This window comes from Bos indicus, chromosome 23 (assembly GCF_029378745.1).
Source record: "Bos indicus isolate NIAB-ARS_2022 breed Sahiwal x Tharparkar chromosome 23, NIAB-ARS_B.indTharparkar_mat_pri_1.0, whole genome shotgun sequence".
In the NCBI taxonomy this organism is placed as follows: Eukaryota; Metazoa; Chordata; class Mammalia; order Artiodactyla; family Bovidae; genus Bos; species Bos indicus.
In genome coordinates, this window is record NC_091782.1 from 31928143 (window position 1) to 31946247 (window position 18105).

The 18105-nt window shown below is 35.1% G+C and overlaps 1 protein-coding gene across 1 annotated transcript; it reads left to right on the forward strand.

Moving 5' to 3' along the window:
• The first annotated feature begins 337 nt into the window (after positions 1–337).
• LOC109576878 (olfactory receptor 2W1) lies at positions 338–1291 on the forward strand. Its single transcript, XM_019985521.2, has one exon. The coding sequence runs from the start codon at positions 338–340 to the stop codon at positions 1289–1291; it is 954 nt and encodes a 317-aa protein (XP_019841080.2).
• Positions 1292–18105: the final 16814 nt, after the last annotated feature.

Sequence of the window (18105 nt, forward strand, 5' to 3'; positions counted from 1 at the left end):
ATAAATATTTATTAAATATAATGTTAAATATCATTTATTATTGATATAATATTAAATTTAAATTTATTTATTTATAAAAGAAACTACCACAAATACCAGGTTAGTTGGGCAACACTTACTTTTACCATTAATTTTTTCAATGATTAATTAATATAAATTCTCTCCCTTTGTTTACTACTGTATTTCATTAATTTAGTCTATATTGACCAATTTCCTCCTTCTTTTCTTCTTCCTCTCCTCCTCCACCACCACCACTTCCTTCAAGCCTTTCCTCTCTCTCCTTCTCCACTTCTCTTTCTCTTGCTCTTCTAATTCTAGGATTAGACACTGAAGGATTATGGACCAGAGAAATTATACTTCTCTACGTGGCTTCATTCTGCTTGGCTTCTCTGACCATCCCAAACTGGAGACGGTCCTGTCAGGAGTTGTCACTGTCTTCTACTTAATTACCTTGGTCGGTAACACAGCCATCATTCTTGCATCTCTCCTGGATTCCCATCTCCACACACCAATGTACTTTTTCCTCCGGAATTTATCTCTCCTAGATCTGTGTTTTACAACCAGCATCGTCCCCCAGATGCTGGTTAACTTGTGGGGACATGATAAGACCATCAGCTATGTGGGCTGCATCATTCAGCTCTATGTTTACATGTGGTTTGGCTCCATTGAGTGCCTTCTCCTAGCTGTTATGTCCTATGATCGTTTTACAGCTATCTGTAAGCCCTTGCATTATTTGGTCATCATGAACCCACATTTATGCCTCAAGATGGTTATCATAGTCTGGAGTATTAGTCTGGCCAATTCTGTGGTATTATGTACACTCACCCTGAATTTGCCTAGATGTGGAAACAACCTTCTGGATCATTTCTTGTGTGAGTTGCCAGCTATGGTCAAGATAGCTTGCATAGACACCACAGCAGTTGAAATGTCTGTTTTTGCTTTAGGCATTGTCATTGTCCTTACACCACTCGTCCTTATTCTTATATCCTATGGCTACATCGCCAAAGCTGTGCTGAGAATGAAATCAAAAGCAGGCCAGAGAAAAGCAGTTAATACCTGTGGATCTCATCTCACCGTAGTGTCCATCTTCTACGGAGCTATTATCTACATGTACCTGCAACCAGGTAACAATGCCTCCAAAGAGCAGGGTAAGTTCCTCACTCTTTTTTACACCATCATCACTCCAAGTCTCAACCCTCTCATTTACACCTTAAGAAATAAGGACATGAAAGATGCACTGAAGAAGCTGATGAGAGTTGACCACAAATTTACAACACTGAAGAGAAACTGAAAGTCATAGGAAAAAATTAGCGTGGGTAAGGCAATAAAATGCTTTCTAATTGCCTTTCACTTTTAGTGAGGCAAGGAATCCCTAGATCACAGAGGTCAATTAACATATTAATTCTTGTAGGCAGACATTTTGTGGATGCAAACAATATTATAATCATCCTACTTTTATGCCTCTGATTATGACATTATTATCATTATCTTGAGTAAAAGGTCTTTGTAACTTAAGTCTATTACCTCTTTATCATGATACAAAAGAGTGAGAAGACACAATTTAAGGGATTTTAAAGGTGACATTTTATTCATTTCTCAGTCACTCATGAAAGATTTATTTCATGATTGTCTTAATCTCAATGAAAAGAAAATATGACAACTTTGAGATTAGGTAGGCTTTTGACATAGATCTACAGAATCATGGAATTTACATAAATTTTGAGAAATGTAATATTTGTACATAGTGGAATTTCATAAAATGAATAATATTTTAATTTTCATTTAGTATGATACAGTATGTAATATTTTATGGGAAATGCAATGACATTTGAGCTAAATTTTGATATTTTCTATTATTTGATACCTATCTCTAAAGGATACCATTATTTAATAATTATAATCTTTATTTAATAAGTATAATCTAGATAGATTTGGAAGGATACATTGCTGTACTCTAAGTAACATAATATTTTCTCCTGTATCATTTCTTAATTCTTAAAATGTGAAAAGGGAAGAGTCACTGGATAATTTTTACTTTCTCAGTGAGGACAGTAATGACTTGAGAGCATGCATGCTCAATCACTTCACTCATGTCCAACTCTTTGCAACCCTATAGACTAAAGCTGCCAGGTTCCTCTGTCCATGGGATTCTCCAGGCAAGAATAGTGTAGTGGGTTGCCATGCCTTCCTCCAGGGCATCCAAGGATCAAATCTGGGTCTCCCACATTGCAGGTGGATTCTCAACTGCTGAGCTACCAGGGAAGCCCCCAATGACTCACATAAAATACACTTAATATTATCTAGAATAGTGTAGATATTCTTACTTTCCACATAATACCTTTTTACAGTTGACTTCAGAAACAGTTCACTAACTCATAAAAAATTTTCACAGAGAGAATTTAAGTTCTGTGGTAAGTTTGCTCTTAACTTAGTACAGTTTATAGTTAGTAGCATTAAGAAATACATTATTTGCTATCTTCAATTATCTAAGCATAAAAAAAATAATAGTAATGGACTCAGCAGAAAATTATGTTATGTTATGATTGTTTTCTTATTTAACTACTTTTATTTTTTTCTTAAATCTATTCCGCATTTGGGTTCCAAATTAAACCAAATTTCAAATACTTAATCTCCCTTTTATTTCTCAATAATAAATCTGTATATACTTGGAATTTACATTAAATTACAATAAATCCTTTAGGTACATTGAGTTTCTATAAACTAACCAGAATTTTTATAATTTAGTAAGCCTGACCTCACATTTGTATACTAATATGTCACTTGAAAATATAACTGATAAGTGTAATTAACATTAATAATAAGAAAATGTAATTAAATTTGAACAAGGGTTACTTTCCTAACCAAGTCTCACATCAATACTTACAAGAATTTACCACATATGCTCTAGTCATCTAACTTAAATGCTCTGCTAGCACAGTGTCAATATTCTTGAAGTAATATTAAAGGTTAATTGGAGGAAAAAAATGTATGATACAAATATTAAACTAGGACTCAGAAGACTACATACACCTAATCTCAAAATTACCTTGAGAAAAAAAATTAATGTTTCTAAGTCTTAGTTTTCTTAAATTTAAAATGGATATTATAATGAGCTCCTTATTTTCCTGTCACTTCTTTCACTGATTTACTAAATTTAGCTTCACTATCTTCATCTCAGCATAAAACAGTAGTGGATATCCCTGGTGTGTAGTGGGTGGGAAGTTTTTCCAAAATAGGATGGTGCTGGGTGCCAGGCTCTCACTTGGAGCCAGAGAACTTCCTAAGGTAAACAAATGATGAATCTGACAGAATTGATTTTGTGCTTCCTGATCCCTGTATTATAAATTAAAATGGAGAATTATGCATATAAGCAAAAATGATACCATCTTATCTGTTTGAGAAAACATTACATAATATAATTAGAGGATATCTATACCCAAACTACTTAAGTTTATGTGTTAAACTGCTTAACACAGGTGGTAAGTACAAAGACTCTCAGGAAAGTAATGGATAAGTCTGATTAGGAGAAAATGGAAATATATTGATGAAGTAGATGGCACTAGAGTTAAACTCTAAAGATTCTGTAATATCTGAATATAGCAGAAAACATTCAAGTGAAAATGGTGTGATAAAGTATGGAGGCTAAAAACCAGCATGGATGGTTTTTAGAATGAAGGGTACAAGTAAATAGCCTTTAAGTAGATCAAAAGTGTATTGGTAAACAGAAATCAGATTAAACAATCAATAAGAAAATATGTATGAAATGCTTACTGTGTGAAAGGCACTATAAGAAAACACCTCATGTGTTTGAATATTATATGGTTAACATTTAGGAACCACTGTTTTTGCCTCAGCAAATAAATACAACAGATAAAGAAAATGTGTGGTATGTGTGTGTGTGTGTGTGTGTATACAATGGAATATTATTTAGCCATTAAAAAAGAAGATTCTGCCACTTGCAAAAAAAAAATGGATGGAACTTAAAGGCATTATGCTAGGAGAAATAAATCAGGCAGAGAAAGATACTGTATGACTTTACTTACATGTCGAATCTAAAAAAACTGAACACATTGATACAGAAAACAGATTAGTGGTTGCCAAAGGCTGGGCACAGGGGGAAAAGAATGACAAGAGACTGGCAAAACAGGTAAAGGTGGTCAGAAAGTGCAAATATCCAGTTATAAGATAAGTTCTGGAGTATAATGGACAGCATAGTGACTATAGTTAACAATGCTATACAGTGTACTGTATATTTGAGAGTTGCCCAGAGAGTAAATCTTAAAAATTCCCATCACAAGAAAAAAAAAATTGTAGCTGTATCTGGTGATAAAAAGTTAACTAACTTATTATGGTAATAGATAATATAGTAATAGGATTACCATAATAAGTTAGCTAACTTTTAGATTGCAAAACTAATACAGTGTTATATGTCAATTATATCTCAACAAAAATAAAAATAAAGAATACCATTTTTAAAAGAATATATTAATATTTCTAAAAAAATACTCCACTAACATCATTCACTAATCAAGTACCTCTACCTGAAATGAGTCCAGAAAAGAAAATCATTAAATCAATGATCTTTCAACACCACTGAATCCAAACACCCATGTGAAACTTAGTTTCTGTAATTTGTTATTATATAAATACACAAAATGATGGACTGCCATAAATTTTCAAGCATGCCTACCATTTTGATTTTGAAAAGAAAGACAAATATGTCTGCGTAGTAGATATATTAACTAGAAATACATATCACATTGATCAAGCATCAGAATATTTAGACCTAAAAAAAAGAATATTTAAACATATTAAATTTCAATTAAATTACTTTAAGTATGAAACATATACCTGTCAGACATTATGATGGATTGGAAATATAAATTTTAAGAGAAATTCCTTCTGTACTATTCCCAGTTAACAAAAGACTTACGTATATTAAAAAAAAAAAAAAAAAACTGCACTAACACACACAAAATTTCCCTTTTCTCTACATCCTCACCAACACTTGTATTTCTTGCCTTCCAAATGCTGGCCATTCTAACAAGGTGTAAGGTGATATGTCTTTATGGTTTTGATTTGCATTTCAGTTTTGTCTCAAGTATATGTTATAGGTTAGACAAAGCTTAATAAATTAATAAATTAATCTCTTTAATAAATGATAATGATTATAAAGTGTAAAAAAATTCAAAATGGAAATAATATACCAGATATGCAATAGAGAGAAACTGTAGACGTTGTGAGCAGAATTCTTTCTTACAGAGTAGCTTATAAGATTTTCCCAGTTCCCTGGATGTTAAAGAGAAAAACTACAGACTCAGAATGGCAGTCCTTGTGCTAAAGCCCATGATACAAAACCTAGATTTAATACCTAAGCTAACTGCAGTTACAACCTTCACCACAAATGTAATCTTAATCAACCAGTATGGAACTTTGTGGTCAGCAAGAATGAAGTAATCTGTCACACGGCCCTTCTTCATTCTCCCAGAGGAAGAGGCAATCTGCATGAAAAAACCCCTTGCTATTTTCTTCCTCCCAAAAACATTTTCTGGCCTAAAAATAATCCTCAGTTTTCTGTCCTAATAGCTGCCTTACCACATCTTTCTTCCTATAAAAACTTTCCTGGTACTTCCTTGGTGGTCCCATGATTGAGAATTCACCTCACAGTGCAGGGGACCTGGGTGCAGTCCCTGGTCAGGAAACTAAGATCCCCCATGTCACAGAGCAACTAAGCCCGCTGGCTGCAACTACAAAGCCCACATGCCCCAACTAGAATCTGTACTGCAAAGAAAGATCACGCATGACACAACAAAGATCCTACATGCTGCAACTAACATGCAATGCAGCCAATAAATAAATACTTGAAAAGAAAAAAACTTCCTTTTTGTTCAACCCCTTGTAATGCCTTTCTGATTAGATGAGATGCTGCTCAGTTCAAAAATCACCTAATAAATTAGAACTTAAAATTAGTCAGTTAAATTTTGTTTTTTAACACCTAAGTAGATCCCTAAGGAATCATCTCATGAATTGTCATTAAAACAATTGGAAATAGAGGACATATAGATGTGTTATCAAATATATTGAGCTATCAAGTTCTGGGGCTAAATAAAGGAGCTCCTATCCTAATCTCTTCAGGCACGTATTAACAAATCTCTGGATGAGTGGACCAGACTAATGGCAAAGTATACCATCTTAACAGAATGTTTGGATATGACACCAAAAGCACAAGTAACAAAACCAAAACTCAACAAGTGGAACTACATCAAACTAAAAAGCAAAAGAGAAAATTTACAAAATAAAAAGGCAACCTACAGAATGGGAGAAATTTTACAAATCATATATCTGAGAAGTGGCTAGTATCCAAAGTATACATGGTAATGCAAAATGATACAGCCACTATGGAGAACAGTATGGAGATTCCTTTAAAAAAAAAACTAGGAATAAATCTACCATATGACCCAATAATCCCACTACTGGGCATATACCCTGAGGAAACCATAACTGAAAAAGACACATGCACTCCAGTGTTGATTGCAGCACTATTTACAATAGCTAGAACATGGAAGCAATCTAGTTGTCCATCAACAGATGAATAGATAAAGAAGTTGTGGTACATATACACAATGGAATATTATTCAGCCATAAAAAGGAACACATTTGACTCCGTTCTAATAATGTGGATGAACCTAGAGCCTATTATACAGGGTGAAGTAAGTCAGAAAGAGAAAGACAAATATCATGTATTAATGCAAATATATGGAATCTAGAAAGATGGTACTGATGAACCTATTTGCAGGGCAGCAATGGAGACACAGACTTAGAGAAAAGACGTGTGGGCACAGGGGAGGAAGGAGAGGGTGGGACAAACTGAGAGAGTAGCATTGAAACATATATATATTAACATATGTAAAATTAGATAACCAGTGGAAATTTACACTATGATGCAGGGAGTTCAAATCTGGTGCTCTGTGATAATCTAGAGGGGTAGAAGGGGTGGGAGGTGGGAATAAGGGTTCAAGAGGGAGGGGACATACATAAACCTACGGCTGATTCATGTTGATATATGGCAGAAGCCAACACAACATTGTAAAGCAACCATCCTTCAATTAAAAATAATTAATTTGTTTAAAAAAAAACACACAATAACAAAAAAAAAAAAATTCAATTTCAAAATGGGCAAAAGTACTGAATAGAAAATTTTTCAAAGAAGACACATAAATGGCAAACATGTAAATTAGGAAGTGCTCAATGTCAGTCATCATCAGGGAAATGCAAATAAACACCATAATGACATAGCACCTTACACCTATTAGAATGACCAGTATCTGGAAGGCAAGAAATACAAGTGTTGTGCACCACAACTAGAGAGTCTATGCACTGGAAAGAAAGACCACATACAGCTAAATAAATAAAGTTCAGAAAAACAAAAGATTGTGTCTCAATTAGTCCTACCCATTACAATTTAAGTATTTTCACACTCATCCAATGTGTAGAAGTTACTCAAGAAGTCTCTGGATTTCTTTCAGAGGGAATTGCTCTATGTGCTACTGTACAATGGATGTATCCATAGGAAGAGTGGAGTTCAGGAACTAGCTTTGTTTTAATTTTGGTTGACCCCTATCTCAAGGAGTTCACATTATGTTCTAAGTACATAGCAATCTTGAAAGATTTCAGACAAGTAAATGAAAATATTTCATTTAGATTTTTTTTATTTTATTTTATTTAACTTTACAATATTGTATTGGCTTTGCCATATATCAAAATGAATCTGCCACAGGTCATTTAGATTTTTTAAGAACAATTTTGGCTGTCATATAGAGAATGGATTTAGCAGGGATAAAGATAAGAGGCAATTGAGTAACCCAGGGTTGGGGGTGGGGGAGGAAGACAGGTGCTCAGTGTAAATAACAGTAGAAATGGGGAGAACAGGCAAAGTTTGAAATAGTTCAGACTTTCAAGGTAAGGGCAGGGAAGTAATTAAGGATGACAGGTTTCTGGCCATTGACAGGTAGATGTTTGTACCATTTACTATGATTAGGAAGACTGAGGTACTATCAGATTTGGTGCAGTGGGATCAAGAGTTCTATTTTAGCCATGCATGCGGTGCATGCGCTCAGCAGTATCCGACTCTTTGCGACCCTATGAACCACAGCTGGCTAGCAGCCAACCAGGCTCCTCTGTCCACAAGATTTGCCTGGCAAGAATATTGGAGTTGGTTGCCATTTCCTCCTCCAAGGAAGCCCATTTTAGCCATGTTAGGTTCATATTCTTATTAGACATTCAAATTTGAACAAAATTAGGTGGTGGGCATTACTAGTTTCATGCTCAATAGAGAAGACCAGAAATATAAATTTGAAAGCCATCAACATGTAGATGGCATTTAAAGCCCTGAAACTATATTATCCAGAGACGCAGTAGAAGCAGAATAATATAGCCTCTGGTGAGAGCATAAGCATCTCAGATTTTGTATTTCTAAAATTTCCACATACCTCAGTTATTCTGAAAAGCAGCCAAAGGGGGAAGCTAATAATTTCATTCTAAATGGTTCCTGTTAGTAAAGGGCTAAAGAAAGCAAGGAAAAAATGGGGAAATAGAAAGTGATCAGAAAAACATCTCGATTTAGTCAAGGGGTTCAAAAAAGACACTATATTGCATATCTAACACAAAAACACCTGCTTCACAATCTGAATCTACCCATTGCTGGAAAACCAATGAGAAAATTTTCAAACACTAAAGAATCCAGATGATTTCTCTGTAATTTCTCCAGAGTAGCAAACCCATAGGATATAATCACAGAATAAGGAGCAAGGCAACCCGGTGCCCTGTGACAATCTATAAGGGTAGGAAGGGGTCCGGCATGTGAGGGAGGTTCAAGAGGAAGGAGACATATGTATACTTATGGTTGATTCATGTTGGTGTATGGCAGAAGCCAATACAACATGAAGCGATTATCCTCCAAGTAAAAATAAATTAAAAAAAAAAAAAGAATAAAGAGCAGGAGAATAGGAAAGTTACTGTGCAAGAATGGAATTAAATATATATGACATATATATGACAATTCATATACATTTTTGTTTTCAAAGAAAAAAAATGAGTATTTTTGATGTTTGGGCTCCAACTATAAAGTTAAATTACAACTTGAACTTTTTTTAAAGAAAAAAGAGAACTATAGAAAATTAAAAGAGAGACATGAAAATACATGTTTAAAATTGAGATCTTTAGTCAAAGTGAGTATTTTCAACTATCCATATGTTTAGAATTTTGATAGACCAAAAATCCCAATTAATTGATTTTGTTTCTTATTTGAGTTCAGTTCAGTTCAGTCGCTCAGTCGAGTCCGACTCTTTGCAACCCCATGAATTGCAGCACGCCAGGCCTCCCTGTCCATCACCACCTCCCGGAGTTCATCCAAACTCATGTCCATCGAGTCGGTGATGCCATCCAGCCATCTCATCCTCTGTCATCCCCTTCTCCTCCTGCCCCCAATCCCTCTCAGCATCAGAGTTTCTTATTATCCTAATTTAAAACAATATATAATAATATATATACAAAATACATATGCAGTATGTATTTAATTCTAAAGGAACTGGTTGAAACAGGGAAAGTACTTACCAGATGTTTTATCAAGTATCTGTATTAGCTCTCCCAAAATTTATTAAAATGAACATTGTTATACCATACAGACTCCCTAAATTGATTGAAATAGTAATAGCTTATTTATCTGAATGTTTACTGTGTGTCAACCAATACTGTAATATTTTACAAATGGTTAATTCATTTAACCATGGTTCCAAATAGGAAAAGGAGTACGTCAAGGCTGTATATTGTCACCCTGCTTATTTAACTTATATGCAGAGTACATCATGAGAAACGCTAGGCTGGATCAAGCACAAGCTGAAATCAAGATTGCCAGAAGAAATATCAATAACTTCAGATATGCAGATGACACCACCCTTATGGCAGAAAGTGAAGAAGAACTAAAGAGCCTATTGATGAAAGTGAAAGAGGAGAGTGAAAAAGTTGGCTTAATAAAGCTCAACATTCAGAAAACTAAGATCATGGCATCCACTCCCTTCACTTCATGGCAAATAGATGGGGAAACAGTGGAAACAGTGGCTGACTTTATTTTTTTAGGCTCCAAAATCACTGCAGATGGTGAATGCAGCCAAGACATTAAAAGACGCTTACTCCTTGGAAGGAAAGTTATGACCAACCTAGAAAGAATATTAAAAAGCAGAGACATTACTTTGTCAACAAAGTCCATCTAGTCAAGGCTATGGTTTTTCCAGTAGTCATGTATGGATGTGAGAATTGGACCATAAAGAAAGCTGAGTGCTGAAGAATTGATGCTTTTGAAGTGTGGTGTTGGAGAAGACTCTTGAGAGTCCCTTGGACTGCAAAGAGATCCAACCAGTCCATCCTAAAGGAGATCAGTCCTGGGTGTTCATTGGAAGGACTGATGCTAAAGCTGAAACTCCAGTACTTTGGCCACCTGATATGAAGAGCTGACTCATTTTAAAAGACCCTGATGCTGGGAAAGATTGAAGGCAGGCGGAGAAGAGGACGACAGAGGATGAAATAGTTGGACGGCATCACCGACTCAATAGACATTTGTTTCGGTAGACTCAGGAGTTGGTGATGGACAGGGAGGTCTGCCATGCTGCAGTCCATGGGGTCACAAAGAGTTAGACACGATTGAGTGACTGAACTGAACTGAATTCATTTAAACTCGTACTAACCCTCTAAGTATGTATTGTTACTATCCTTCTATTATAGATAACAACTCTGAGGCACCAAAATGTTAAGTAATTTTCCCAGGTTTACACAGCTAATAACTGGAATCCCTGGAATTTCAGTCCAAAATATCTGGCTCCATCTACTTCACACTATCAGATCAGATCAGATCAGTCGCTCAGTCGTGTCCAACTCTTTGCGACCCCATGTATCGCAGCACGCCAGGCCTCCCTGTCCGTCACCAACTATGTCTTTTTTTTTTTTTTCTAAAAAAAATAAAATGAATCCACCACAGGTATACATGTGTTCCCCATCCTGAACCCTCCTCCCTCCTCCCTCCCCAAACCATCCCTCTGGGTCGTCCCAGTGCACCAGCCCCAAGCATCCAGTATCGTGCATTGAACCTGGAGTGGCATCTCGTTTCATACATGATATTTTACATGTTTCAATGCCATTCTCCCAAATCCTCCCACCCTCTCCCTCTCCCACAGAGTCCATAAGACTGTTCTATACATCAGTGTCTCTTTTGCTGTCTCGTATACAGGGTTATCATTACCATCTTTCTAAATTCCATATATATGCGTTCGTATACTGTATTGGTGTTTTTCCTTCTGGCTTACTTCACTCTGTATAATAGGCTCCAGTTTCATCCACCTCATTAGAACTGATTCAAATGTATTCTTTTTAATGGCTGAGTAATACTCCATTGTCTATATGTACCACTGCTTTCTTATCCATTCATCTGCTGATGGACATCTAGGTTGCTTCCATGTCCTGGCTATTATAAACAGTGCTGCGATGAACATTGGGGTACACGTGTCTCTTTCCCTTCTGGTTTCCTCAGTGTGTATGCCCAGCAGTGGGGTTGCTGGATCATAAGGCAGTTCTATTTCCAGTTTTTTAAGGAATCTCCACACTGTTCTCCATAGTGGCTGTACTAGTTTGCATTCCCACCAACAGTGTAAGAGGGTTCCCTTTTCTCCACACCCTCTCCAGCATTTATTGTTTGTAGACTTTTGGATCGCAGCCATTCTGACTGGTGTGAAATGGTACCTCATAGTGGTTTTGATTTGCATTTCTCTGATAATGAGTGATGTTGAGCATCTTTTCATGTGCTTGTTAGCCATCTGTATGTCTTCCTTGGAGAAATGTCTATTTAGATCTTTGGCCCATTTTTTGATTGAGTCATTTATTTTTCTGGAGTTGAGCTGTAGGAGTTGCTTGTATATTTTTGAGATTAGTTGTTTGTCGGTTGCTTCATTTGCTATTATTTTCTCCCATTCTGAAGGCTGTCTTTTCACCTTGCTAATAGTTTCCTTTGATGTGCAGAAGCTTTTAAGTTTAATTAGGTCCCATTTGTTTATTTTTGCTTTTATTTCCAATATTCTGGGAGGTGGGTCATAGAGGATCCTGCTGTGATGTATGTCAGAGAGTGTTTTGCCTATGTTCTCCTCTAGGAGTTTTATAGTTTCTGGTCTTACATTGAGATCTTTAATCCATTTTGAGTTTATTTTTGTATATGGTGTTAGAAAGTGTTCTAGTTTCATTCTTTTACAAGTGGTTGACCAGATTTCCCAGCACCACTTGTTAAAGAGATTGTCTTTAATCCATTGTATATTCTTGCCTCCTTTGTCAAAGATAAGGTGTCCATATGTGCGTGGATTTATCTCTGGGCTTTCTATTTTGTTCCATTGATCTATATTTCTGTCTTTGTGCCAGTACCATACTGTCTTGATAACTGTGGCTTTGTAGTAGAGCCTGAAGTCAGGTAGGTTGATTCCTCCAGTTCCATTCTTCTTTCTCAAGATCGCTTTGGCTATTTGAGGTTTTTTGTATTTCCATACAAATTGTGAAATTATTTGTTCTAGCTCTGTGAAGAATACTGTTGGTAGCTTGATAGGGATTGCATTGAATCTATAAATTGCTTTGGGTAGTATACTCATTTTTACTATATTGATTCTTCCAATCCATGAACATGGTATATTTCTCCATCTATTAGTGTCCTCTTTGATTTCTTTCACCAGTGTTTTATAGTTTTCTATATATAGGTCTTTAGTTTCTTTAGGTAGATATATTCCTAAGTATTTTATTCTTTTCATTGCAATGGTGAATGGAATTGTTTCCTTAATTTCTCTTTCTGTTTTCTCATTATTAGTGTATAGGAATGCAAGGGATTTCTGTGTGTTGATTTTATATCCTGCAACTTTACTATAATCATTGATTAGTTCTAGTAATTTTCTGGTGGAATCTTTAGGGTTTTCTATGTAGAGGATCATGTCATCTGCAAATAGTGAGAGTTTTACTTCTTCTTTTCCAATTTGGATTCCTTTTATTGCTTTTTCTGCTCTGATTGCTGTGGCCAAAACTATGTTGAATAGTAATGGTGAAAGTGGGCACCCTTGTCTTGTTCCTGACTTTAGAGGAAATGCTTTCAATTTTTCACCATTGAGGATAGTGTTTGCTGTGGGTTTGTCATATATAGCTTTTATTATGTTGAGGTATGTTCCTTCTATTCCTGCTTTCTGGAGAGTTCTTATCATAAATGGGTGTTGAATTTTGTCAAAGGCTTTCTCTGCATCTATTGAGATAATCATATGGTTTTTATTTTTCAATTTGTTAATGTGGTGTATTACATTGATTGATTTGCGGATATTGAAGAATCCTTGCATCCCTGGGATAAAGCCCACTTGGTCATGGTGTATGAACTTTTTAATGTGTTGTTGGATTCTGATTGCTAGAATTTTGTTAAGGATTTTTGCATCTATGTTCATCAGTGATATTGGCCTGTAGTTTTCTTTTTTTGTGGGATCTTTGTCAGGTTTTGGTATCAGGGTGATGGTGGCCTCATAGAATGAGTTTGGAAGTTTACCTTCCTCTACAATTTTCTGGAAGAGTTTGAGTAGGATAGGTGTTAGCTCTTCTCTAAATTTTTGGTAGAATTCAGCTGTGAAGCCGTCTGGACCTGGGCTTTGGTTTGCTGGAAGATTTTTGATTACAGTTTCAATTTCTGTGCTTGTGATGGGTCTGTTAGATTTTCTATTTCTTCCTGGTCGAGTTTTGGAAAGTTGTACTTTTCTAAGAATTTGTCCATTTCTTCCTTGTTGTCCATTTTATTGGCATATAATTGTTGATAATAGTCTCTTATGATTCTTTGTATTTCTGTGTTGTCTGTTGTGATCTCTCCATTTTCGTTTCTAATTTTATTGATTTGATTTTTCTCCCTTTGTTTCTTGATGAGTCTGGCTAATGGTTTGTCAATTTTATTTATCCTTTCAAAGAACCAGCTTTTGGCTTTGTTGATTTTTGCTATGGTCTCTTTTGTTTCTTTTGCATTTATTTCTGCTCTAATTTTTAAGATTTATTTCCTTCTACTAACCCTGGGGTTCTTCATTTCTTCCTTTTCTAGTTGCTTTAGGTGTAGAGTTAGGTTATTTATTTGACTTTTTTCTTGTTTCTTGAGGTGTGCCTGTATTGCTATGAACTTTCCCCTTAGGACTATAGAATATAGTGATTGCTATCACACAGAAATGGATAGTTAAAATAGTTTTATTGCTCAGCACAATTAAATAGGTATCATGAGGCAGTCAATTTGTGTTCATGTATTTTATTAAAGTAATTATTGATGGTATGTACTTCTGCGATTCAGGGGGTCGCAAAGAGTCAGACACGACTGAGCAACTGATCTGATCTCATCTGATCTGATGTACTTCTAATTAAAAGGAGCTCTTATAACTTATGATTGATCATAAGCCAAGTTATAAAAACTTCATTCCATAATAGTGACCTCTGAGACACTGAATTGTCATGAACACAAAATGTCTGAATTACTTACCATGGCTATTAAGTCAAAGGTACATTAGGACTGTTTAATAAAAATATAAATCTTATGATCTTCAACTTATTGTTTTAGAGCTTTGGAAACAACATTCTCTTCCACAGATAACTGTTTTGACTTTGGATATCAGAGGCAATTATTAGAGACACTTTATTTAAATGATATCTGCTCAGGACAAAATTATTTCAAAAATCCATAGGTGTACTATTTATTTATTTATTTTACTTTACAATATTGTATTGGTTTTGCAATACATCAACTACTCAGCTACTACTCAAAAGAATACATTTGAATCAATTCTAATGAGATGGATGAAACTGGAACCTATTATACAGAGTGAAGTAAGCCAGAAAGAAAAACATAGGTGTACTATTAATGGTAAAATGATTTTACAGAGTTACATGCTATAATTTGAGTATTGAAAATGCATATTACTTAAAAGCAATTTTTATTTGAAATACATTCTCTACCTAGAGAAAAAATTCTAAAAATACTTTTTCTCATTTCCCTGTACTAATAGCTTTCCTTTATACGAAGTAACTTTTACATCTATTAAATTTCTTCAGGTGACATATCAGGATATTGACTAATTCTCCAACTATCTCTTTTACAGGATTTATCTATGGCACTTAACTAAAGTCAATCAGATATGGTCTGAATGGTTTAGCAAACTTTTCTGAATGATCTGGGTTTTCTAGCAACACTGGGAAATTTTGTTCAAATTGTTCAGAATAGTGAGTTAATAGTTGCTTTTTAATGTTTCTCTAGGGCAAAGACCTATCTGCAGGTTGATTTAAAGTCAGAACAAGTAGTAAGAATTTCTGACAAGTCTCAACCCCTCACCTGAAGTCACATGTTCAAGAGGGAGGAGTCCCATCGAGAATCTATACCTTAGTATATATCAGGAAAAGCAGAATTCACAGTGGCACTGCAGAGAAAACATGAACAAGCTGCAGCCCTGCAAAGCAAATGTCCACAGGATCTATTGTCCACAGTGTGGGCTCCACATTGGTCAAGAAGCAGAACGTAAATGGAACTCTCTCTGGATCACAGTAATGTTAATCTTTAATATCTCTTGGAAAATAGTATGCCTGAGTTGGTAAAACAACTTGTAGGAAGTAAAAGAGAGAGAACTTGGACCGACAAAGACTGATTCCTCTGATTTTCTTTCAGGATGTTTAGAATAAATATAAACCTCTGTATAGAAATTCTCCTTTTTATCTTTATTATGAAGGAAATATTGCATAGTAAAGAGGAAGACATGAAGTTATGTCTCAATTTGTGATTTCAGATATTTTCATCCAGCAGAAATTAAAGAGGGAAATGTAGATTAAATTAAAAATAAAGAATTGAAATGTAATATTTTCTTCATTAAGACTTTGAAGCTAGTAAAGACAGACAATTTTATTCCATTTCTAAACCTCATAGATGCATGAAAAATAATTTGAAGATTTCCTATGTTGAGATTTTAATAGGCAGAAGGATTCTTTTTACCTTCCTGAATTAATCTTTGGAGGCTACAGTGATATTGCAAAAAGTTAAGAAATTAACTTGTGTCATTGACTTAATTTTTTTTAATTTTTAGATTTCGTTTTCTTATAATTTTAACTGAAGCTCTGTTTTATTCAGAATTTAGGCACAATTACACACACAGACCTGTCTGTCATTAGATATTATATTGCTCTAATAGTGTGTGACAGCTTGCAATACATTTCAGAGTTATTTATTTCTTCCTGCGCAGGTAGGTCAATGATAGAACCCAGGCTCAAATCATGACTCTTGGAAAGCTATTTCTGAGAAAATTACCAAATGACTCTCTCAAAACAGCTATCTTAACCACTATACTCAATTACTCTTCTATATGTGTCCACTTTTGAATCACGGCCACAGTTTGAAGTAATTTCTTCCTAATATTCAAGAAATATATTTGAAATGTATAACAAACAAAGAAAGCACAGCTTTTTCTACTATATCTATACAGAGAGAGGCAAATCAGTGTGATATTTAACTTATTTTTCAATCATCTATTTTCTTTTAGTCATTTTTAATGGAAGCGTTCTGGATGTTATTTGTTGAGAAGTGATCATTTTATACCCCGTGATAGGGAAAAATGTATTGATAACCTGTTCGACTGTTAAAAGTTTTGACAGCTCTGATATGCTCATGCATGTCTAAAGGAACTCTATCTGTATCACACTACTAAATCATGATGAGTTTACTATTCCTTTGAATAGAAACTAATATTTTCAACTATTTTTCACCAAACTAAATAAATGTTATTTGCAACTATATAGATTAAATGAAAATTTTTCCATTCATCTGCCACCTTCTATCATCCTATTTAGACAATCATAAAATAGAAGCCTAAGTCTTTATCACTTATTAAAAAAAAAAAGTGCTACTAACAAAGTGATTGAATCTGCCTGCCAATGCAGGAGACTTGAGTTCAATCCCTGAGTCAGGAATATTCCCTGGAGTAGAAAATAGCAACCCACTCCAGTATTCTTGCCTGGCAAATTCCATGGACAGAGGAGTCTGGCAGGCTCACTAAGAGTAGGACACAACTGAGCAACTAACACTTTCATTTCACTTTCACTTTCAGTGACGTGAAATCACTTTCAGTGATTTTTCATCATTATTCATAGTGTGAAATTTTTTATTCAAAAATTATGTATACACAAGGGGATATACATATATATAAACATATACATACTTAGGTGAAATGCATTAGGTATTATAGACCACTGCATAGATGGGGGGAGTTGTTAAACATTTACTCACATGGTGAATGATTATAATTTATTATTAGAATAACTGTAGTAACTAATGACTATTGAGATACCCTACATTCCAAGCATTGTTCTAAAAACTTTCCACTTATTCAATCTTCACCCCAACTCCAAATGATTTTTGTCCCCATTTTTACAGATGAGAAAACTGAGACCAGAAGTGTGATGTAACTCGTCTGAGATTGCACAGCTAAATAATTTGCAGAAATATAAACAAACTCTCTCTGCCTGTGCTGTCATACTCCATGCTACACTGGCCCTCTGTAAATCTCTCTATACATGATATCAAACAAAAAGAGATTATGAGTTCAGGCAATTCCTCTTTAAGCAATGAACATTCAAGAGGTAGTTAAAAGAATGAGCAGAACTTGCAGAATAAATAGGAGTCCAGAAAAGGAGAAGGGTTTCCAGGGCTTTAGATAGGAATGAATCTGACTTGTCAAAGTGAGAGGAGGCTAGTAGTCAATATGTGTAAAGTGATCTGTGAAATGAGAATGAGGCCTTGTGCAGGTTCATCTAGGCCATCTTAAAGAATTAGAATATTTCCTAAATGTAATGGAAAATGACTGGCTAGGTTTGGGCACATGGATAATGTGATTTTATTTAATCTTGTAAAAATGTAAAGGCATAAAACTAGAAGTAAGGAATAAAGATTATTGCCAGAATCTAGAATAGAGATTGGAGAAGGCAATGGCACCCCACCCCAGTACTCTTGCCTGGAAAATCCCATGGACGGAGGAGCCTCGT

Excerpts from the sequence above, each read along its gene's own strand:
- LOC109576878 (XM_019985521.2), top strand. The coding sequence starts at position 338 with ATGGACCAGAGAAATTATACTTCTCTACGTGGCTTCATTCTGCTTGGC.